This window comes from Pteropus alecto, unplaced genomic scaffold (assembly GCF_000325575.1).
Source record: "Pteropus alecto unplaced genomic scaffold, ASM32557v1 scaffold5, whole genome shotgun sequence".
In the NCBI taxonomy this organism is placed as follows: Eukaryota; Metazoa; Chordata; class Mammalia; order Chiroptera; family Pteropodidae; genus Pteropus; species Pteropus alecto.
The window spans coordinates 6,174,950-6,199,235 of NW_006441953.1; the positions used below are offsets into that span (position 1 = coordinate 6,174,950).

A 24,286-nucleotide genomic window follows, 5' to 3' on the forward strand; every position below is an offset into this window, starting at 1 on the left:
CTTTCCCTAACTTCACCATTTTCAGAAAATACCAGAAATGAGTTCCAGTTATCAAATATTTTTCTCTAAGTTGCATTCCTAGTAAGCTTATCACATTTTCCACATCCCAAGGCCCCAATCTAATTTCAGGTTATCAGGCAAAAGCCATTTCTTTTATGATATCGTTAGCCTTCTCTAGCAAAGTAACAAGTAAAATAGCCACTGGAAGCATCCCAGGCCTCTCATTCCTACCTAAGGAGAAGTCAAACAGGCTAACGGAATCCAGCCCCCTGTTCACAAACACTCGTTCCACTTTTCCTAGACTCTTTCCAGTGAGTCCAACATTCTTCAAATCTCTCTTCAGAGAAACCCAAATTTATAATTTTAGTCACCTAAACAGCTCATGAGGTGAGTTCGCCCACTCACCTTGAAAGAGACAGTACGGCAGCTCAGCAAAGACACACCGAAGCTCACAGATTCTCAGCAGCCTCAGTAGCCTTGGGCTTCACACACTTCCTGAGACTGCCCCCTCAGCAAACACTGCCATAACCGAGAGCTGAGGTAACAACACTGCAATAATACACAGGAGACTCGTTATATAGCATAATCTGTGTGCTGGCCTATTTATTTTTCCCTTCAGTAAGGAATATAATCTCCTGGAGGACCTGGAGGGTTTGTACACTGCTTACTGAAAAGGAAATAAAACTCCTTCAGAGGTGAAGAGTGGGCGAGGCAAGCTGGGTGAGAACAGCAGCAACAGGCACAGCCCAAGGTCTGAGATCCCTCCAGGTGAGGCATCTGAGTGGCTTCATAGAAATAAACACTTATTATTAAAACCTTTAAATAATCAGATTCCACGCTTTCCCCTTGTATACCATTCCAGCGTTTATTAATCCCTCCCTTGGAAGTAATTCTTCCATCCTAAATTCTTTCAACAATTTAAGCCCGTTTCCTTTGGATATTTCTTCAATGAAGAACAAAGCTGGTCACAAACTCCCGTGAAAGAAAACAGTCTTATACTTAGAGATGATTTCAAACTGCCCTCCTCCTTTTTCTCTCCAAGCCAAATGACCGGCGTCTTATCAGGCAGGTCCCTCTGGGACTAGCTAAAAGAATTCTGCCATCAAGAGTCACAAGAATATGTTAAGATTTACACAGGGCCTAATTTTTAACATGTTCATAAAAGACTGAGAACTGTCTCAGATAGACAGTATAAGGCTTTCTTTTTAAGCGATGTCATCACTTGCACATCCAGGATGACATTTTTGGTTTAAAAGAGCAAACACCATCACGCAGACATTCTAATCTAGATGGAGGAAGGTAGCAGGATTCCCACACAGCTGCTGGAGGACAGGTCCACAGAAGGGTGAGCAAGAGACACCACAAGGGCAGCGTAAGGCACAATCTCAGATGATATAATTTAGCTTGGCCATACCAAGGTCTCAGACACATGGCCTCAGACCATAGCCTGGTCTGCAGCAAACCCAGGTGATTCTGAGCAATATGCAAGTAACCTACATAGCGAACAACCAACACAACCAGACAAAAAAGAAGTATTTTCATGAGTGCTACACAATCTGCTGGTCTCATAAAAAGCCTTTTCATGAAACACACAGCAGCCAGACTGTCAGCAGCATTTCCCTGGAACAAACAGGAATACAGTTTCCCCTTCATTTTTTCCATCAATCTACAGAAGTTTGTTATAATGCACTATACAAAGAGTATATAGTATCATTCATTGGGATGACATTGTAATTGACGTTACAATGTCAATACGTATTTTTATATTAAAAAATTTAAGCTTTACAAAAATGCTTATACAGATCATCACTGGGTCCTCCATTTGTTCTGCATGTCAAATAAGCAAGAATACCAAACGGAAAGAAGAAAATGCTAACAATGCAAACCCAAGGAAACATCGAGAAAATGGCAAAGCTAACAGCTATCCTGCTTCTAATACCAACTCCTTAAGACCTTGCATTAGGGCTAAAATCTATGAGATCTGACAAGAAGCTGACCGAAATAATTAGAAATTGTCAATTTTTTTTGAAATAAGAATTTGCAGCTTTCATCAATGACCATAAACATTGCCCTAAGTGTATACTATAATCCAAGTTATTAGATAATTAGATAATTCAGGTGTATAATTCATAAACAATTATACAATGGTCAAAATTTTTAACTGATAGGGACCTGAATCAAAATAGACTAAACCAATTCCTTTTCTCACATACTGATGCGGATCTGCATCAGGGAGATCTAACCTTTGGGAGGCAAGATACAGCTATTAAAAGCCAGAGGGAAAAAGAAATGAAGTAGTGATACAACATGGGTGTTGTATCACTAAAAATATTATGCTAAGTGAAAGAAGCTAGTCACAAATGACCACATATTATAATTTCAATTTTATAAAATGTCCCAAACAGGGAAATCTATTGAGACAAAAAGCAGACTATGGTTGCTTAAGACCTGGGGTCAAGGATGAGGGGATCAGGAGATAAGGGGATGACAGCTCACGGGTATGAGGGTACTCTCTGAGGTGATGAACATGTTCTGAAATTGACTGTGATAATGGTTACCCATACCTGTGAAAATACTAAAAACCATTAAACTGTACACTTTAAATGGGTGAACCATATGGTATGTGAATTACATCTCAATAGTTATATAAAAATAAGTAACCATTGAATAAATGTTTGCTGAATAAATACGTGAATAAATTCCTCTTCCCCTGATTAAAAAAAAAAAAATAAGCAAAGGGAAACTACCTCCTGGCATGATCTCCCTGAGTAAAACTACTGTGTGGCTTAACCCTTGTCCAGGGAGCCACCTTGTGCCTTTAAAACAACAAAGTGTTTACTCATAAAAATGCAGCATCTGGATGAGAACTGAGGACAAGGAATTTTAGGACTATATTGAGATATGAGAAGAAGTGAGCAGAAAATGAGGATGGGCTGGTTCTCTGAAGGTAGATCTTCATGGTTAATTCAACCCAATGGAACTATTCAAGGCAGATGCCCAGATCTTACCTGGTATAAATCTACACTTTCGGAGCCCCCAAAAAGTTACTAAGGCACAACAAGATGCTCCCCCAGAGCCAGGCAAAAGCAGTATGGAGTCAATTTTCTACCTTGTTTATTCCTAGAGCAGGAAAACCTCCTTTGTTCAAGCACCAAGGTCAATTCTGTTGCTTGCAGTACTAATAAAACAACTCAAGAGAAATCTAACGTTTCCTTCTCTGATCTGGCTCAGAGGCCTGGCACCAAGAAGCTCAGCACATTACCATAAGAGTGCCTCACTTAGTTCATGCAACCACCATTTGTTATTACCACGTTCTAGATAAGAAAACTAAAGGCGAAGAACTCAGGGACTTGTTCGAAGACACACAGCTAGTGAATGACTTGCCTAACTCCATGTCAGTATTTCCCCCCACGCCATGAAATTAACAACAGAAGATTAAAAAAAAAAAAAAAAAGCCTTTTAAGATGTTTTTATTTGGGTAGCCAAGTATTTTCAAACCTCACATTGCATACACATTACTGAATTCATGTAAAAACTATTAAAATAATAAACAAAAATATACATCTCAGATGTCTCTGAATTATGAACTGTTTTCTCATTTGTAGGTCAAATGTCACATTTCTCTTGCACTACACAGACTCCTGTTTTTTTCCTGATAACCAGACATCTTGAGAGGAAACATTTATTTTTGAAAAATTTAATCTCTGACTAATTTCCCCAATTAGCTACATAAGAATCTCTCATAAAATCTAGTTAATATGATCTTGCTTTATTTAACTTTGCTTTTAGCTTAGAATTATTTGATAAATGGTATGTTAAGGCATAAAATCAAACATCCTCAGGCCTACAACTTACAGATCTTTCTTAGTACCTCATTCCTAGCTGATAGTAAGTCCCTGCCATGGATATTGACTAAATGTTTCCTATATATCGTAACTAAGTCACATGATTTTCAAAACAGTCATTTTCTGCTGTTTCCAACTATGACAAAAAATTTTCAACTGCTTATGAGTGAAGAAACAGAAACAGAAAGGTACAAGTAATTTTCCCCTTTAGACACCTAGCAAGTGGCTGATCCTGGATTTGGGCTCAGGAAGTCAAGATCCTGGGCATGTGTTCTCAGCCACTATAACTGTAGAAATAAAAGGAAACTTCTCTACCTTTCTAGGAGTCTGTCTGCCTAATGCTAATTGTAGTCAAGTCTGACAATAACTGTTTAAAATGTGGTTACAGAGTATACAGAGCAAATGTCTTATAAGTCAAGGTTTCTGGTGGTTTTAATAATAAAATAGTGACCGAAAACATAAAACAGAGGAAGTTCTAACTCCTAGCCTTCATTCTTACCAACCACCAGTTAGTTAACTTGGCAGCAATGTTTATAAACTTATTCATTTCAAATATTTTCTGACGGATGATGCACTAACTTTATTTCTAAAATAAATAAATAAAACAAAATGCCTTATAAATAGTTCTGAGTTCTTTCTTAAACAGTCTTAGGTTAATCAATAGGAGTAACCTTTAAATTATTTATTTATTTATTTAAACTTTTCTGGCCAAACACACAGAGCTTTCTACACAACAACTTTTAAACAAGTAAACCAAATACTCGCCACCATACTTGGGGCCACACTGAACTGAAAGCAGGTGAAGAAAGAACAGCACATTATAGAAACTACAGCCCCGTGGAACTGCGATCACAGGCTGCACTGCTCCAGGGAGACCAGGCTCAGTTCTGCCCACCCTGTACCCAGGCCTGCTTCAGTGATGTGGCTCCTGCTTACTCCACATTAAGCTGTGGGCGTTTGTACCATGTCTCTCCCTTACTGAACTGTAAGCTCCTTGAGGGTGGTGACTGTCTTCATCGTCATTCATACTCAGCGGGGCTCAACACAATGACTTTCAAAGTAAGTACCTTCAATGCACATTTACTTCAGGAGCGATAAATCGTTCCTGAAATAAACATTCTCTGGTGTTAGCCTTCATTCTATCAGGAAACTTGTTTAACCCTAAACTTAAGGATTAGTTCAGAGTCAGATACAACAACTGGTATCTTCTGACTAGAGAAATGGAATAAAGTGTCCTTTCTGGATACTGTACCATCCTACAAGGGTCAAAAGAGCTGTATTAGCATCTCCTTTCCTGAAATAAAATATAAGAAATGAGCCAAGCTAATGCTGAAAAGCCTTTTCTTGTATTAAGTAGCTAGTTGTTTATACAATAACCAGCAGATGGATCTCAACTGTTCGACAAGAAAAAGTATCATAACTTTGGTGTAGGATAGTTTTGAACCATTATTATTTCGAGAGTAGTTGATCAAAATGGTTAATATGCTTTTTACATAAACAGCGCTCATAAATCAAGAAAAATATGAACAAGAAATTAACATAAATGTAAATAAATAAGATAAACATAAATAAATATGTAAAATACATATTTATAATCTATTTAATCAATTTCTATTAAAATCATCTAATTTCCAATAGAAATCAATATAAATCTATTTAACCTATAAAAAAGATTATGGACAAACATGTATCTAAGTTTCATTTTAGCATTGTTTAAAACAACCAATGAAAAACTTTAATATCTACGACCGAGGATAAAATCAATAAGTTGAAATATTCTTACAACTGGATCGTAGCCAGCCATTACAATTGATAATACAGACCTATATTTATTAATATGAAAAGATGAGCACATAATATATTTTAATTTAAAAAAAGATTACAATAAACCAGTTTTATGAAGCCATGTATAAAAATGTTTCTAAGTATAGATGCAGAAAGAACATCTGAAAATATGTATGCATATTTATACATATATGAAACTATTATATCTGAATGATAGAAATACAGATCCTTTTTTTCTGTTCTTTAATGAGTTTTCCCAACTTTTAAACAAAATTTGTTACTTTTAAAAACCGACCAGCTGGGAAAAAAAATAAAGACATTTCCTTTTGAGAGACAGAAAGAAGATTGTTCCTAATAAGCATCTTCTCAACAAGAAAAGTTTCTTCACTTTTTGAAGGAAACCTACTGTTGTAACTTCTCAGGAATGATCCCAATTCCAGTTAATTCTAAACGAATTTCTCTTAACCTAACATCATGATACCACAAAAATCACCACTAACAGCTCTGAAGAATGAAGCACCTACCCCATTTTAATTACTTATTGTGCAAAGAACATTCTTTGGCGACAGAATTTTGCCCGTAAATGCTCAGTTATCACGGAATAAGGAGGCAACATCATTCACCAAAGAGAATCCAAGAATCACAAAGCCACACAGCTATCTGGTTAATCTATTCAGCCCTTAAGACTTGGGGACACTGGGCCCATAGAACTGAGCAATGGAGATTCCCACAAAAATCGGACATTTACCAAAATGTGTCTGATACACGCAAGGGCAAATATTCCCTGAGAATTTTCAAGAACACATTGATTACATGGCTGTGTGTTGAATGAACCAGAAGACAATTGTCAAGTATTCTCAGAACCTGTTACTAAGCCACCACGAAAGGCGAACCGTTTACATCATTTAATAAAACACCAGCATAACAGATGCTTTTAATCTTGAAAGTAGTTTATTGACATTGACCAAGGCTTCTTCTCAATATCCTTTCGAGGAGAAACTAGTTCATCAATTGGGTCCTGGCTCCTGAATCAGGGATACCTGACTTTGAATCCAAATTCTACCTCTTAACTAAACTCTGGGACTAAAGCAATCAAATAACCTCTCTGTGCCTCAATTTCTTTATTGGAAAAAATGTTAAGGACAAGTAGTATTCACTTCACCGTGTCACAGTGAGTATTTAATAAGAAAAATGCATGTAAAGTACATTCATTAAATATTATATTCTATGATATTATTAATACTAATACTCTTCTCACCTCTGGGCAATATGCAGTTCTATTTCTCATAATCATACAGAGGTTTCGGTCAAGATCCAGGTAGCTTTAGAGGTAAGTTAGTTGATTTTGTGAGATATTTAAAGTCATGGACCAAAAAGATGTCCATAATGTATCATGTTTGGTTCCAGTATTGTTTTTTTGTTTTCTTAACATGAAAAAGAAAACAAAGGATAATTCTTAAGCCCAACTCATGAATGGTTGTCCTAAAACCTGCTTCTCTTTCTAAATGCATGATTTCCACTCATACCGTCCCCTCGGCATCAGGCTGGAACTGTCACCAGCTTTTTATACATCTCGCTCCCACTGATCTAACTGGTTGCCTTGGACTCCATGTTGTCCACTAGCACAACAGCTATTACTACCAAAAACTGTGTTAAAGAAATTTATGATTTCATATACTATCTATCTCATATTATACTTACAAAACCCTTATAAGAATCAGTTATATCTTACTGATGAGAAAGTCATTGATTCAACAATCATCTAGCATCTTGTGTGTGCCAGTGGCAGTGATAGTAATGAGAAATTAAAGTTGCAGAAAGCACCTTGCAGTGGGAATCAAGACTACTAGCTGTGTGATCTGAGCAAACTGCTTACTTCATTCGACCTTTCAATTCTTGGTCTGTTTGACAGTGGTCCTTAATCCTTTCTATGCTCTCTATGCCTCATCTGCTCAACTATTTATGCCTCTGTCTTCTCATCTGTTAAACTAGGATATTAGGAATGTCATCAGGTTATTAAGAGGAGTAAATGAGCTAATACATATAAAATGCTTAGAACAGTTCCTGGCACGTACTAAGTACTAGAAAGTAATAGCTAATGGCTAGTCTATGGACTCTACATTTAATACTCAGATAATTTCTAAGCTCAATTTCAGCTTTGTGATTCTATATGAGTTTGTATATTTTTAAGAGTCTCCACTTAAATATGGACTAATATGGATGTTAATGAAGTTTTAAAATTTCTGCTATATTTACTCCACAAACATCTGGAGAGTAACCTGCTCTATACAGGGTAGTATAACAACTAAAATGAATAGAGATATTCCCTATCCTAAAAGAACTAACAAATAGTGAGAAATACAGACACAGAGACAACCAACTATTACATAAGACATGGTAACAGAGTTATGAAGATCCTACAGGAACCCATAGGAGAGAACACTTGGTCTTAATGGGTGGTGGAATCAGGAAGAGCTTCCTGGAGGATGTACCATTTAGCGTGGACCTTATTTAAGGATGAACAAGACTGTGCTGGCAAGGTATTTCAGGGAGACAGGGATTTAGGAAAGGATTTAAGGTGCAAGTCTGGAAATGTTGCTGAATCGTAAGCTGCAGGGTAGTATAGTAAGGAGGCAAGTCTTGAAACGTAAATGGTCTACATAGTGGAAAGCTTTGAAAATAATGCTAAAACGTGGGCTATATTCTGTCGTCAGGGGAGGAGAACACTCAGGGAAGAAACCTGCTGAGGTCTGACCAGAAGTGAACAGAGTGCCAGTGGTCTCAATGAAGGGTAGGGCTGGACAGGACTGAGTGGATAGAAGGGAGCTCTAGTGAGTCCAAGTTCCACTGCTTTCCTGGTGTGAGACCTTGTGTAAGACAGTAAGGTTATCTGAATCTCAGGTAAATTATTGAGCATCTACTGGGTCAGTTTCTCCAAACCTTACTTTAGGTAAGAATCAATGAGGTAAACTTATTAAAAGTGCATATGCATGACCTGCCTGCAGGTTCTGGGTCAGGACATTTGTGAAGGGGCCCAGGTATCTGCCTTTCCGACACCAGTAATCCGGCTGCAACTGGTCCCACTTCCACAAACGCTACTTCTAACACAGAGTACTGGGTACTTTTACAAGTAGAAAAGGTGGCAATCTATGTAACAGGTGAAAAAACCACGGTTCAGAGAGAGTAAGTAACCGGCTGAAGAACACACAGCTAGGCAGTAACAGAACACTGAGATCCAGATCTGACTCCAACAGCAGTGCTCTGCTGCTACTCCTATCATACGTATGCAGTGTGTTACCATCACTGCCCTATGGCCCACAGTCTGATCAATCTGATAAAAGATTAGGACTAAGAAGATAACCACCCTCTCCTTCTCCCCTCTTCCTTAGCTTGGCCAGTGAAGTAGGAATTTCTGCTATCTTGGCAGCAGTGGTCACCTTTTTCTCTCTCACTTCCTCATTCACTTTCCACAAGGAAAAGCTACTCATCTCTGGTGACTGGGAGAAGAAACTGGGCAAAGATGGACTGACTCTTGGTTCTCTTTTGGGGCCAACTTGCCCAAGCATGGGTTTGTTCTTGTTTCCAATTCTACAGGAGGTAAACCCCTGCCTCTGTGGAGGAAGCTTGTAGCTTAGTGGTGTGCTCAATCTGGGGAAGTCAAAGGAAGTCCAAATTCATGTCCTGGTTCAAGCCACATTCTCCAATCTGGTCTTATTAATAATTAAGCTGATACTCTGCTTTCCATCTGTCCAGCCTGACTACTGCTGGACTTATTCTTGACTGGAATAAAGCATGAAAATCATCAGCCTCAAAGGACCAACCACAACCAAACCTGAACATAATCAAGTATATACTTTTAAATACTGACTTTAAATAAATGTGTTTTTTAACGTTAATTTGCAATGTTGGGTTAACCCAACATAAAAAGGTACATTGCCTTTGACGATACAATTCTACTTTTAGCAATTTACTCCAAAGAAATAGGATTTGTGCAAAGATTTATTTAGAAAATATGTACTCATAACAATTCATAAATATTATTTAAGATATAGGGGAAAATGATACCATCTGAATATCTACCAAAAGACTGATTAGGCAATCATTAAAAATGATGCTACAGAATAGTAAAAAAGATATCTACTATATACCGGTGGGAAAAAAACAAGTGACAAAATAGTATATTATGTTCCCATTGCAATGAACATATAACATATACTGTGTATGTTTACATATATCTCTATATGTCCATAGGAAGAGCTCTAAAGGCCACAAGCAAGTTTTAAGAGTGATCATTTCTGACAGTGAGATCCTGGAGATTTAATATTCATTTCCCTTTACTCATCTGAGTCTTCTAATTTTTCTAGTAAACATGAATTGATTATTAATAAATTCTTTCTTTTTATTTTCACAGAAGATAGTTAAGCATTATTGAAATTTCCAAAAAAAATATCAAACTAATAACTGCTTTTCCATTTTACATTTGAATCAATATTATGATTCATTAGTAGTGTTTTTATGTTCTGAAAGCAAATACGGTTATTAGTAATAAAAATAAACACGTTTTAGACCGTAAGGAGGGGCATTGACTCTACTTACTGACCTTACTGAGGGAGGTTACCGCTGTCCATGAGGATGGGCCTGTACCTTCAAAATGGAGATCATGACATCCACCTACAGTTTTCAGTTAGGATTAAATTAAATAAGACAACCATGTAAATTGCCTAGCATGGTATCTGGCACAAGGTTGTACTTTAAAAAAAGATAATTGTTTTTCGTTTCAAAAAACAAACCCTTCAGTTTTAATTTAAAGCTTTTAATATACACATAAAAATGAACAAAAACCAATTTAAACAATGTTTGGGAGAGTTAATTCTTTTCCTAAACCTACTGACTAGCTAACTGGTTAGCCCAACTATAGTAAACATATTTTTACTTCAGTACTTTTGGGTTTGTTATCGACTTTAAAAAATCTAAGTGTTGGGATTCAAGACAAAATCTAACACACTCGAGAGAAGATTATAGTACCTTTTTCTTTTATCCGAGTCATCTGAACTAGTGCACCAAGATGATATGTGGTCACAATTATTACAAGGTATAACATGTAGTGTTTAAAATGGAAGAATTCTATACCAAGAAAGATGACTTCATGTTGAAATATTTTTAACATTCATTGGGTTTTATTGAAAAAGAGAAGTCTCGATTGGATAGAAGCTGGAGTTTTCCATGAGGCTAGAAAAACACTGATTTCTCTTTGCTGCCCAGCTAACTTTACTCCAAAGAAATAGGATTTGTGCAAAGATTTAGTTAGAAAATATGTACTCGTAACAAGTAAAGAGAAAACACCGATTTATCTTTGCTGCCCTTGGACCGGATCCTTTCAGGTGCCAAGAAAGCTAGAAAGATTTAAGTTAGAGAAAGATTCCAACGGGAAAAAATAACTTGCTTGTTGTCCTATACATTCACATGGCTCTGGGCGCTCCTCTTTCTTTAATTTTTGCCATGGGGAGAAGAACCCCAACTCCTGAAGGATTAAGGGAAAAAAAGTCTCCTAACCAAAAATATATTCTTACTCCCATCTAAGGAGTTAATCTGGCAATATCACATTAAATATTAGAAGGATATGAGATTTTTAACCAATAGGAAATGTAGAAATCTGTTCCCTCACACATCTCACTCCCTTAGTAAAAGACTATGATGCTGAAGAAGAAAATCAAGTACTCTCCTAATAATTAAGAGAGAAAACGGAGCCCAAGAGAAGAAAGCCACATTCATTAGGGACATCATGACAACTTCCAAAATTTATGCAAATCTTTATGTATTTATGCAAATATTTTCTAAAGGTTAATGTAAGGCCTTGACTCTGTTTGAATTCCAGGTCAGCTTGGTGGGATAGTGAGAACTAAAAGTTTCTTCCCTTTCCCAGTTACTTCCTGGGTATAGCCAAGCACTTGTGGCTGCAGAATTTCCACCAGGTGGGTACCAGGGCACTGGTTCACACCATCTGAGACTCATGCTTTGTTCCTTTAGGTAGAAAACTGAGTGCTTTTGCAGGCTTTTGCCATCTGAATGTCACAACAACCATGTAAAGTAGGCAAGCCAGATATTAATAGGCCATTCCGTAAATGAGGAAACAAGGCTGATAGAGGTTAAATACCTTTCCAAGACTTTTGGGGAAGAGTGACAGACTTGGGACTAGGCTCAGCCTTCACATGGGACTGCCTACCTCCATCTAATAAAGACTAAAAAATTTTGTTCTCCAGAAGGATATAATCAATTTGCAACACAAACTGGCTAGAAGTCAGCCCTGATGCTGCCACATGTATTTAGAAAGAACATAAAGAATAAAGAATGTTTTTAATATCTGAAAATATCTCAAGTGTTACTGAAAAAATATATATTCTTTCAGTCTGGGAAAGAGGAAAATTGAATTGAAAAGCATTAGCCATATGATACTAAAACATAATTCGAAGACAGTTTTCTTTTAATTGCTATTATATTTCCATCTCAAGCACCCTTCTAGGGGGGAAAAAAAAAGGCATTTTTATCATCTCCTCATCTTCAATTAGGTTTCCAGGACCTAAATAAGAGATAAGTACTTCTTACGATCAGCCCTCATAGGAGGGTCTACTACCATTCTTTTCACTCTAGTAGTGAGTCCGCAGCTGACTGCTTTTAGCTGGAACTTGGAAACATTCTGCAAAGAGCAACTTTGACTTCCTCATGGAAGACATTGGTTTAGTGCTTTTTTTTTTTCATTGATACATGAGAGAAAAGGTAAAATAATAAAATATTAAGGATTCCTTATCAGACATTTTCAGATTTTGCTTTCCACGTAGCATTTGGTTTGATAAAGAGAGATCTTTATAAACAATCAAAAAACGTACACCTCAAATTTCTAGTACATTCTTTATTCAGACACTTCTCCTGAAGTGTCTATTCTAGGCTGAATGTAACTATCTCATAATTCATCAGTAGTCTCAGATCAACTGATCAGATGATCAACTATAATCAACAGTTGATAGGTTTTATTGCAAAATTTTTCAGGATTAAAAAAATAAAAAGACATAAAAATATCTTAGTATGTTGGCTTTTAAAATTTTGTTTTGGTAACGGTTTCATTCAAAAGCTGACAATAATAAAAGAACATAAATGTTATACTAGAGCCACTCCTCTTTTTATATTACAGAGCCTTCCTTATTTTTAACCTTTCTCTATGTTGAGTAAAATAGCGATAGACCTCTTTTTAAAAGTGAACATAACATTAATAATGCTTTACTATGAGTAAAACGATTCTGCAAAACTATCAAGTTATATATATATGTGTATATATATTCATACACACACACACACACATACATACATATATATTTGTGGGCATAACTAGAAACAATAGTCAATAATCAAACTTCTTTTAGAGTCTACTTGCTCCTGGTTAGCTGCAAAAATAAAACACATTTCTAGACCCTTTGTGATGCCACATCTCTCCTAGTCATATTTCTCAGTCAGGTGGGGGAAAGATGACAAGAAACCAAAACTCTTGTTCGCTCTGAAATGCCCTTGCAAATTTCTCTTTATAAACTGAAGGCAGGTGCATACCATTCCTCAATGAGCTTTGTAAGTGGTCTACATATAGCAAGTGGATAATTTCCAGCAGGTTTAGTTTAGCTAGAGTGGGTATTGTGTACAAATGCACTGTTTTACAGAGACTATAATCCTCTGAACCGCCTCTGCTGATAGTCTACAAATAGAGTCCAGGCTAGATTGGCTACATTATCAAAAACCCTGGAGTTAGCAATCCCTGTTCACTGTCTATACTCAAAGCCCCACATTCGCCTTTGGTGCACTTCAAACCTTACCACCCCCCCCACCCACAGTCTTTGTCTCTAGGTCATTTTCTGGCTTTACACCTCCAAATCTTAGAGACTGGATCATTTGTTTGCCTAAAATGGATTAAAAGCTTATAGCAGAGTCTACAGTCCTTAAACTGTAACTTTATATGGTCACAATTAATATTTAAAAAGTGATCATGAATCTAAAACATATTTTAAAAATGATTTAAACAAAGTCCAATAGCTGCCTTTTCCAAAAGATTAAGGACCTGTTGGGACAGTACAAAGCAGTACTAAGTCTCTTGATTGCTACAGTATTAGCTTTCCAAAGATTGGCTCAGTTTGGCATAACTACTTAAGGAATAACTTTTAAAATACAAGTTTTAAAGGAATATCCTCTTTTTAAAAACCTTCAGTCCCATCACAGCAGCACCTATATAATGCTGAGATCTACTGTACCCAGAAATAAAACAGATGTGCTTTTTATTTTTTGCTGGATCACAGACAGTGCTGGCGTATTTTATCTTTAAATTCCAAGTCTATCTCAAAATCAAAGGGAAACCAGTTTTATAAAATTCTAATCATGTCCATAATACATAAATGAGGAACAAAAGGAGTCAGAGAGGAATGGGAATGAAATGATCTGGTTGCTTAAAAAATGTCAGTCGCATAAACTAAAAATAGTTCTGCCTAAAGAACAAAATTACTTAAAACACACCCCCCCCCCGAGAAAAAAGCACCCTAAGGAAAAGAAACAAAAACAAATCAAAAACAAACAAACAAGAACAAGACTCAAAAGCTGCAAAATTTTCTCAGTTGATATTATGGAAGAATACTTGTGAGGCTACAAGTTCAAGTCCAGATAGACCCACTTGTAAGGCCCCATCTCTGCCCTGATAAATTACACATGAGTCTTTGGCCACAAGAGAAACTGGATCAAAATAATGGGTTGACTGAATCAAAATAATGGGGTTGATGAGAACAAGTCAGGACGTGTACATGGACAGGCAGGGAAAGGGGTATTTCAAAGAGTAAGATTTTGTGCAGGTTAGCTCAATGGCCTTGTTTTAGTGAAAGTGGGTTGTTCTCATGTGTTTATAAATAAACAGGAAACTTCTAGGGTCATTTCAAAAAAACATATCTGAATAAGAATCACACTCTTGTGGTACCAGTCATGCAAGTGCAACATCAGTTCCCTGAGACACTGGAATAAACAAACTATTGGTCATAATATATCTAAGATATCTGAAGGAGGGATGGCAATAGTGCCAAATTATTCTTACTGTGATCCTTTCCCAACTTTGTAGCAGAAAAACTAAGAATGAATCAAACGGAAGAGTCCAGAGATTGAGGAATTTTCCCCACACATTCTGACATCCACATTCAAATCTGAGATAGAATAGACTTTCTAAAAGTTAACTACTCCTGCACTTGAAATAAAGAAGAAAATTTAATACATTTAGTTTCAAAAAGTATACAACTTAGATTAGAAAATTAAAAATAATTTATCAGTAAGTCAAATTAAGTAGCTCCTTGCAGTAAAGTGAAGACACTCTGCTTTTAAAATCTTGCTCAAAATATAAGCCAGAGTCTTCTCTATCCTTGAATTATTATTTCTGTGATTATTTTCAAAGATACGCAGCAATGTGATATACAGTGATTTAAGTGAAAGCTTACTGATTAGACATATCCACCTCAGTTCCTAATTCCAGACGTGAGCAATGACAAAAGTCAAATTTTAGCTGTTTGTAAGCGAATACAAACACAAGGGGAAGCTAAGACAAAGGTATAATGGGCATAATTCTGTTCATGAGGATTCCAAATGTTGATTCCCTTAAGGTAAAAACCATACAATGGAACGCAAACTAATGATTTGTTCAAAATAATTTTTAAAAGAACCCCTGAAACATTTTAATAGTAATGTCTAATAAAAATAAGGAAAGAAAAATAAACTGCAAACACAAACACCTTCCTTTCCCACCTAGAAATGAATCCTCTGAAACATCACAAAGAAACAAACACATGTAGTCAGCAGCACTTGACCAGGTGCTGCTGTGGTCGGTACAACCCAGCTCAACGTTTGCTGTAGCTTCCTGCACTAAGCTGCTGCTTTTCCCTCCCCTGAGCAGCTGAAGAGAAACGAGATGTTTCTCTTCAAAGGTGTTAAACATTTGGGTGTGTGAGGGACAAATGGAAGCTTGACATCTTAGATGAATAACTACAGTGCACTAGGCCAGTGGGAACTTTCACTAAGTTAAAGCCAGTCAAGCTCACTGTTCACAGAGTATTCAGGCACATGAGTGCCAGAACCCCCGCAGAGGACGTAACGAACTACATGTTTTTTTTTTTCTTTTAATATTAACCTTTACCATTGGCCTACAGGGATTTTCATAAATAAAACTCAGAGAAAGAAAAGCTTGGGGGTATGCTTTTAAAACACTTGCCAGAGTCTTTGCTCTGACATATTTAAAAGGCTTCGACATCTTCTTCTCATTCTCTATGAAGACAATTCAAGGTTTAAGAACTTATACTGACAACAAATATGTTATCATTATTGGTGCTTTCTTCTTAGGCCCATTTTATCTGAACTAAGAATTCTTATTTAAAAGTCTGTGAGACATCTATTCATAAGATTTCTGGTACAGACACACCTCTAAGAATCCCAGTTCTGGATGATTGTAATTAGCCAATTAAAATTTCCCTTTTGAAGGAAAAAAGCCTGACTGGAGAAGGTAGTTCTCTTGAGTACGTAATACTGTGCTTAGGTCATAGGCAAAACTCTACGATCATACATATGTCATGATGCGTGTAAAAATGCGTATAAAATTGTTAGAATAAGCTACCAGCAGAAACATTTCTGTGCATGCCAGTGGCCCTAGCTGATCTTCTCTGGATTACCATGCAGTTCCTATAAATGGAAGAATTTGTCTAAGTAGTGGTCAATGCTCTCCCCCCACCATGTTTTTTTCTAGTCCTAACACCTGCAGGCAGCAGATACAGTAAACAAGCAGTTGTTTGTAATGCAAATTTCAGTAATGGGGATGCCTCAGGGCTACTTCCACCGTAAGCCCAAACACAAATGGTCACCCTGCTCCTGACATCCCAGATAAAAACCTATCACTGTGGATGTCAGTTATACAAACACTTGTCCTGCTAAGGGCAGAGTTAGAGAGCAAGAAGACAGAGTGTGGTTAGGGGTGAAGGAGAGAAGTTGCCTTCCCGTTAAAGTGTTTTGAGTCTCAGACACATTAAAAACGACTGTTAGGTATTAAAAACCAAAGATTGCAACTCACTTCAATCGAACCTTAAAAAAAAAAAAAATTGGACATAGCCTTGTGGTTAAAGTTGAAAAGCTTCTGGAATTGTGTAAACTGCAGAATATGGCAAGAAAATTTACCTAATTTACCCCATTACCTAAAATAAGTATGTCCTAAAATGTAACAGAATATAAAGAGGCAGATAACAGGGTAAGGTAAAACTTTCCTGACCACACCTTTGTCCACTCTGTAAACCCACCAACATTTATTCTGGCCACAAATCTTTCCTAAATAATGAATGATGTTAAACTTACTGACCTCGAAATTTTAATACATACACTAACGATAAAGACTTTCCATTCTATCAAAATTTCAAAATGATTAATACACTGTGGGGAGGGGGGAGGTGAGAAAAAGCTAGAGAGACCTAAGACAGAAAATGCTGGTTGAAAGAAGTTTAATTTTCAATATATTTAGGGATCATTTATAAATATCAATAGATTTTCATTATATTGACTTTAAAAATTGGTTTGAAAGAAGTAGCTGAACTATGAAATAAATCCCACAAATATTTATTAAGCATTAACTGTGTGCACAGCCAAAAAGTATAAGATTGTTTTAGTGGCCATTTCCTGTGGTTTACCAAGTCAGAAACTGCAATCTAGATTTGTCAGACTATTTGTTATTCTAGGCTTTCAACAGAAATCTTCAATTATTCTTTATCTAAAATAAATTTTCCTTCCCCTTCAGAAAAAAACAACAAAACAGCCCAATCATAAAAGAAATATCTTTTATCGCATTTACTTCAACAAATACAAAGTCTCCTACACATTTTAAAACTCAAAAGCATTTATTTGGGGTAGTCTCTAAATATTAAACTATATTTGCTTTTATTCATTCATTCACTTCTTAAGAGATTCATATACACCATAAAGACATCTCTATCATTAAATATTTAAAAAGCCTTTTAAAATAAAATGTGAAATCGGTATTTCCTATAACCACAAGATCTCCAACATCACCATTTTTGCCACTATATGAAAATTAGAAAAATCTAATTTCCTACTTGAAAGGTCAAATATCTTTTTGAAATTTGTGGAAAAATAATTATAATAACTTATAAATCACAGTGCCCACATAAGGTAGTTATATTTCACATAGCTATCAATTCAGCAATTGAGTACTAAGGATAATCAAAATAAACACAAATACTCTTAAAGAGCACAAAATATTCCTCTCTTCCAGGCCCTCAGATTCTGTTCACTGAGGTATTACTGAAAGTCCTTTCCCAGACGTCTGTGACTGATTTTTTTTTTTTTTTCATTTAGTGGAAGGACTGAGCTAATAAAGCAACTATCATAGGTTCCTTTCTATGATCCAGAATTTGACTCTCAGGAGGGTCAGATGGATTAGACTGAAACTCTAATCCCTAAGACCCCAAGACATCCATGCCTTTTATTGGCATTTAGGTGGTAGAGGGAGAGTGAGACCGAATGAAGGTAAATATACTGACGGAGCAGTAAAAAATCCATCCCCACCGCCAGAGGGATGGTTCCCAGGGAGCACCCCATCACTAGCATGTCTCACGTTCGCATACTACACAAGTTACACTTTAAATGCTCTCTTGCTATATAAATGAGGTTTCCACTTCCCAGCAAAAGAGAAATATGGTCAAGTATTTCTTCAGAGTGCTATATACATTCACATCATGCAGTTACAAGGCCACCGCATTTTTGGAACTCTGAAAACTAACTGAACCACGAGATTAAAAGAATAATTTTCACTAGGGTTACTGTCAAGTAATACTCTCTCAACAATTAATAAAGTAAAAATAGCTCTTCTCAACTGATTTTTAAAGAAACATTAGCTAATACAATAAAATGAGACACTGTTTTAAAAGCTGAAATAACACTCCGAATGTTCAGCTCCAAAGGAGCTAAAGTAGTTCTGATTTAGATAGCTTAGGGGCCGTGTAAGCTACTCAGTACTTAGAGAACTAAAATATTAAATCAAATTTTCCTCTCATCAGCACAGAAAGCAAAATACTCAAAAAATTATAAATCTGTTGATTTAACTTCATTTGATTTCATGACAACTCGTGATCTGTTATTTATTAATCTTAACCAACAAGCCAAAAGTTAAAATTCCAAATGCAAGACATCAAAGTTAGCATTCTTTTAAGGCAGCCATTCTTCATAACAGGTCTTATTTAGCAATGACTGGTCATATATAATGAAAGCATTTCCAATATGTTTTTTTAAAAAACAATCGTTTTGCCAAAATACAAATTAATTGGCTCTTCTGAAAATGATCTGCAACATCAGCATGTTACTCACTGTTCTCGGGATGGGTGGAGAAAGAGATCCATTTGACATGTATGGGTCATTATTCATATTTGGCATCATTATGTACCCAGAATAACTGGAGTAGGAGGGTCCCTTGTTGTAGAGGCCTCCATCTGGATGCTTTCCTGAGAAAACCCAAAGAACAAACGATGACGCATTGGCTTCCTTTTTATATCACTGTATTTTTCATTTCAAAATCTGCTAGTTCTATGACAAATCAGACTTTACCTAAAAGAGTTGTTTACAAAATACTGTAACTGAATTATTATACTCTGTTTTAGATAGACAGTATTTACTCTCTTAAATGACTTAGCAGTGAACCAGATGTTTTAAAAACATATGGTTCAATTTACTCCCACTATTGACCGGTGTTTATACAAAAATAAGTGTCATCCATCTAACTTAATTTGATCAAATACTAATGAAATAGAGACACATGAAAGAACACACATAAACCTAAAGCTGTAACATAAATATATTAGGCTACCTAGCTATTAACAAATGTATATATTTACACACTTGAAATTATGCTCCACCTTATAGGCAAACTCAAAAATTCTACCTGTCTAGATTTCTAAAAATTTCTAGATTTTTACCGAGGGAGAGAGTTGTATCTGGAGTATGGGCAACTACCCAACCTTATGAAGGATTAACTCCAGGAGACTCAATTTTCATGTGCTACACTTACATCATTTTGCCAAAATAATTTGCATATATTCAGTGTATATATTTCTTCTCTTTAACCTGTGTAACTACTTTGTAGCTCAGGAAGAAGCCTGGTTTTATAGTTCTCTTCCCTTCTTCTCTTGGCTGACATGTTACATGTACAAACACTTCATTCTGATCAAGCCAATTGTAAACAATTAAAGGATAACAGAAATGTAGACTGTCTGACAAGGAAACCCTACAGGTTCCTTGATTCTTTTAAAGTCACAGGTAGTTCTCCCTAAATCTAAAAAACATATATAATTTTTAAACTTTCAAGCAAGAATCAGAAATTGGTAGGACTATCATGTTTCATATGCATAGTTCCTAATTTTATGAATAAAGTTTTATATTTTTAAAAGTTAGATTCTGCTTTATGGAGCCACATTAAGTCTGTGCATTCACTGCCTGCCTTCTCACTGTAACTAGAAACACCAATTTCACAAACAAAAATCCATTTGAAACTATTCATGTTAGAAAGATAATTTGGTGTAGACTGTCATTCTTTATAACAATGTAACAATGCAGGAAAAAAAATGCTAACGATCTCAGCCAACTAGAACTTTAGGTAAAAGGAGGAAAAGAGAAAAACTCATAGACATTTCCTCTTCCACAAAGAATCTGGAATACAACTGAAATCCAAAGGCCCCTAACATTCAAAGACAGGTTTTAAATTTAGAGATAAGCATTAAATTCCTGGGTTTTCTTTTCCATTTTGTTGGATCCCAGTTTCTTGGACTCAAAATAGCAAAACATATGTACATTTACAAATTGCACATGTTAAATGACAAAGTTGGGAGAAGTAGAATTAGTCTTACCGTCATCAGGGTGTTCTCGGGTCTTGTCGTGGTAGGACTCCTGAGAGGTTTGTGCTTGTCTGGCCACCTAACAGCATGAATCCCCAGGCCCAAAAGAAAGAAAATCACCTTAGAGTTTGTAACAATACTGATATAAGTGTGTATCCACTGGTAACTCAAAAGAGGAGGGTTTGGTGCAACTCAGCTACTTGTTTTATTAACCTAAGAAGTATAAGCAATTTCTTTCTTTTCAACATGTATTTTTGAGTCATTATTATACATCGACAACTATAAAAAGAGTAAATAATAAGAGGAAGAACAATAACAATGTAAGAAATTTGGGAAAGATCCACATGCTGTTCTGAATGCTATTTGCTAAAACCTATCAAGGCTACTTGGAGGCCTAAAATGATAGTTTGAGTTAATGGGGTTGATTGTTTTGATAGCTTCTTCAACCACTGTTCACTTCAATCACAGCTGATTAAAAGCAAGCTGAAATATTACTGTTCAAATGAAAATTACATTTTAAATAAAAACAAGCCAACCGCTAACAGATAGGGGTCTAAAGCCAATGTCCCAAGCTAGTCCCAGAAGAGCTCCACTCCTTATAACCTACCATGGCCGGCTCAGTGCAAGTTTACAAGAAAAAAGTGAATTTACTCTGTGGTTAAAGAAAGGAAAATTTGAGAGTGGGGTTATAGACATCTAAAAGGTAGCCCAGCTAATATCAGTTCTGGTAACCACCATCTACCCAGACTCAACCACGTGCAAATCAGTGGTATTACCCTTTCACCATCTTCCTTGGGGCTGCCCCATGCCCACTTACCACCATGGCAAAGATTAACAAAGCCTTAATACCTGGATTCTGGGCTTTGAATGCAGCGCCCTTCTCCCCAGAGCAAAAACATGCAGAAAATGTGAAACGACGGCAAATTTATTTGTGGAATTAGGAGGGCAAAATGGGTAGAAAGAGGCTTCTCTACAAATACGAGTTTGCCCTGTTTTGGATGTTATTCGGTTCTTCGGACACGTGTCCCCTCAATGAACCCCTCCCCCGAACATATATAGTCACAAACCTTTTAAGTGGGGTTGGGTGTACTCTGGCAAATCCCCCTCCCGTCCCCCTCAAATTGGCATGTTGGTATGAAAGACTCAGAGGATAAAGAACACGCCTATGTGTTCTCCTTCGAACTCAGGCCCCCAGACTTTCAAAATGCGTACTCACCCCTGCCATTGGGATAAAGAAGGTAACTCGGAGGTGTTCTCAAACTCGTTGTTTAAAACCCCAAATGCCCCCGCCCCCAAAACCACACGCTTTCTTTTTGGGGGCAGAAGGATGCCATTTAAGGAAAAAGGGTATACCCTCCAAATTTCTTTGGAGGAAAAAAAGCGTTGAAATCATCTGAGTGTTAGAACTTTTCTACCGGATTTCCTCCTCCAAAGCGTCTCCCAGCCGCTGAAGAAGAGTGGCCAGTAGAGTGTCGGGTATCAGGGTCCATCCGCCCACCGACCCACCCCTCCTTCTGAAGCGCTCGCGGGGCCTGAAATAGCCTTTCCGCGCGATCCCGCAGGCGGCTTTCTCTCGCCGGCACCCACGTGTCTCTATTTACTCTACTCGGGTTACTGGCGCTATCGCCCGCCGCCGGCCAGGAGATCTGATAAAACGCTTTCCACCCTCCCCTGAGTGGGTGCCTTGGCTTCCGCTGCATCCCCATTCTGACTCGCCTGTCTTCTGCATAGATTTAAGGGCCCAATCTAACCCCAAATATAAGCGCTATTTTACAAAAGTGACGGGGGTTGGAGAAAACGAGTGTTATGGGCGGTACTGCGAAGGCCCCCCGGGTTGGCTCGGCTGGGCACGCCCACGGCTCCTGGCTGCCGGCCGGACGCTGGGACTCTCGCCGCACGGACGGAGCCCCACGCCGCCCCCGCTGCCCAGGCGCGCGCCCCCTCAGCCGGCCGGCTCCGCGCGAGCCCCGCTAAGCGGCGGTTGGGCCGGCCCCGCCTGTCCCCGGCCCACGCCCGCCTCCCCTTCCTCTCCGCCTGTGGCTCTGCACGTCTCCACCTAAGCCTTTGGTGGTTTAACGCACTTTTGCATACACATCTACCGAAAAAGATAGCGGGTGCACTCTGTTTTCCGTCCTTCAAAAGACCTCAGTTCACACATCCTCGCTTTAATGCATTGCACCCTCTCAACGCCACTAAAAAGTCCGAAGGCCAAACGTTATGCCTTAGGGTCAGCTTGTCCTGCCCCCAAACCGACGGTTTCGCTACCGATCCCCGAACAGGCCCGCTTGGAATAAGTTTCCCTGCATAAGCCGGCATCTCCCACCCGACACGCGCGCATGCACACATACACAAAGGAAGAATGCCGACCAGGGGGCTCATCCACTCCACCCCTAGCAAAGGCGGGATCTCAAAGAGACCGTCGCCGGCTCTGCCCGGCTCCCTCCTTGCCTCTCGGCTTTTCCCCGGGACCCGCCACGCCTCTTGCTGATCCGGCCGCGGCCCGCTCACCTCGTGTCCGTTGCTAGCCGGGATGATTTCGGACTCGTTAACCAAGGAAGACTTGATGTCGGCTAAGTCGCCTTCCTCTTCGGGGTGACTGATCTCAGCGAAAATCTTCTCCTTCTGGGGATCGCCCTCGTCCTTGAAAGGGATCATCTCATCCGTGGCGCAGAGTTCCGGGTCTCCCCCGCCGCCGCCTCCTGCCCCGGAGAGCTGGGGCATGCCGACCACTCTATAATCTCCGCTCTGCTGGGAGAGCACCCGAGGCGACAGCAGGAAAGAGAAGGGGTCAACGAAAGGGGTGAGGAAGAAAGGAGAATTGAAAGGATGCTTGAGGGAGGAGAGTGGAGGAAGCTGGGCCCGTGCTGCGGCGGCGCCCGAACTCCGGCGGCCGCCCGCGCCTTCCCGCTCCTCGGAGACCAACGCCGGCGCCTGCCCCCGAGGCCGGTGGGCACCGGGCTGCGAGGGCCGGCGCCTCTTGGGGCGTCTGCGCGGCGCAGTGTGGGGTGCTCTAGGCTTGGCTGCCCTGGTGGCCACCCCACGCCCCCAGCTCCTCCAGGGTCTGCGCGCAGAGGACGGCGGTTCTGGAGGAGACACTACTCTCCAAAGTACAGAGGAGGGTCCGTCGGGGCGTCTCCCTCCGGTGCCGAGTTGGGAATTTTCCGAGAAAAGAGGGAAGCTGGGCGAAAAGGCTCCGTTTGCCCCAACGAGGAAGGTGCAAGGAGAATCAAAAGATAAAATGTCCACTTCCTGGAGAATAAAAAAAAAAAAAGAGCCACCCGGGTTGGAGATGTCCGTTTCAGAGCTTATTTCCTTCCCTTAGCTTCGGTTTTCCTTCTCCTGACGCGTTTAATCTGCTGGAGGAGGAAGAGAAGGTGGGGGCGGAGGAGGAGGGAAAAAAGAAGTTTGCCAAGAATAAAGTTTGTGCGGGCGAGCGCTGGGAGGCGGCAGTGGAGGGCACCGCGGGGTCTCGGGGAGTCACAGCAGGGGCCTCGGACCCAAAAGCTTCTGCGGAGAGCTGGAGCCTACACACGCACACACACACAGCCGGACCACTCTTTGTTCCCGGCTCGAATTTCTCTGCCTGCTCGCAGGCTCTCTCGCTCGCCGCTCTCCACGCCTCCGCCGGGCTGCTCTGTCAAGCAATGAGCTGCTGCCCTCGGGTTCGCCCGGCCGAGGGGAGGGGGACGCCCTGAGCTCGGCCGCGTGCGGGGA

The 24,286-nt window shown here is 39.0% G+C and overlaps 1 protein-coding gene across 7 annotated transcripts in view; it reads right to left on the reverse strand.

Annotated features, from left to right (window-relative positions):
• The window catches only part of LEF1 (lymphoid enhancer binding factor 1), a 103,654-nt gene extending 79,820 nt beyond the window's left edge, over nucleotides 1-23,834 (reverse strand). For 4 of the 7 annotated variants that reach the window (XM_006918900.2, XM_006918901.2, XM_006918902.2 and 1 more), the window contains exons 1-3: nucleotides 23,081-23,834; nucleotides 20,585-20,651; nucleotides 19,053-19,186 (exon numbers count right to left, since the gene is read on the reverse strand). In XM_006918900.2, coding sequence (XP_006918962.1) covers nucleotides 19,053-19,186; nucleotides 20,585-20,651; nucleotides 23,081-23,293 — 414 coding nt within the window. In that variant the 5' untranslated portion in view covers nucleotides 23,294-23,834. Of the gene's footprint in view, nucleotides 1-19,052; nucleotides 19,187-20,584; nucleotides 20,652-21,788; nucleotides 22,335-23,080 lie in introns of those variants that run through there. The other 3 variants (XM_006918905.1, XM_015594904.2, XM_006918903.3) reach the window with 3 other exon arrangements.
• Between the last annotated feature and the right edge of the window lie 452 nt (nucleotides 23,835-24,286).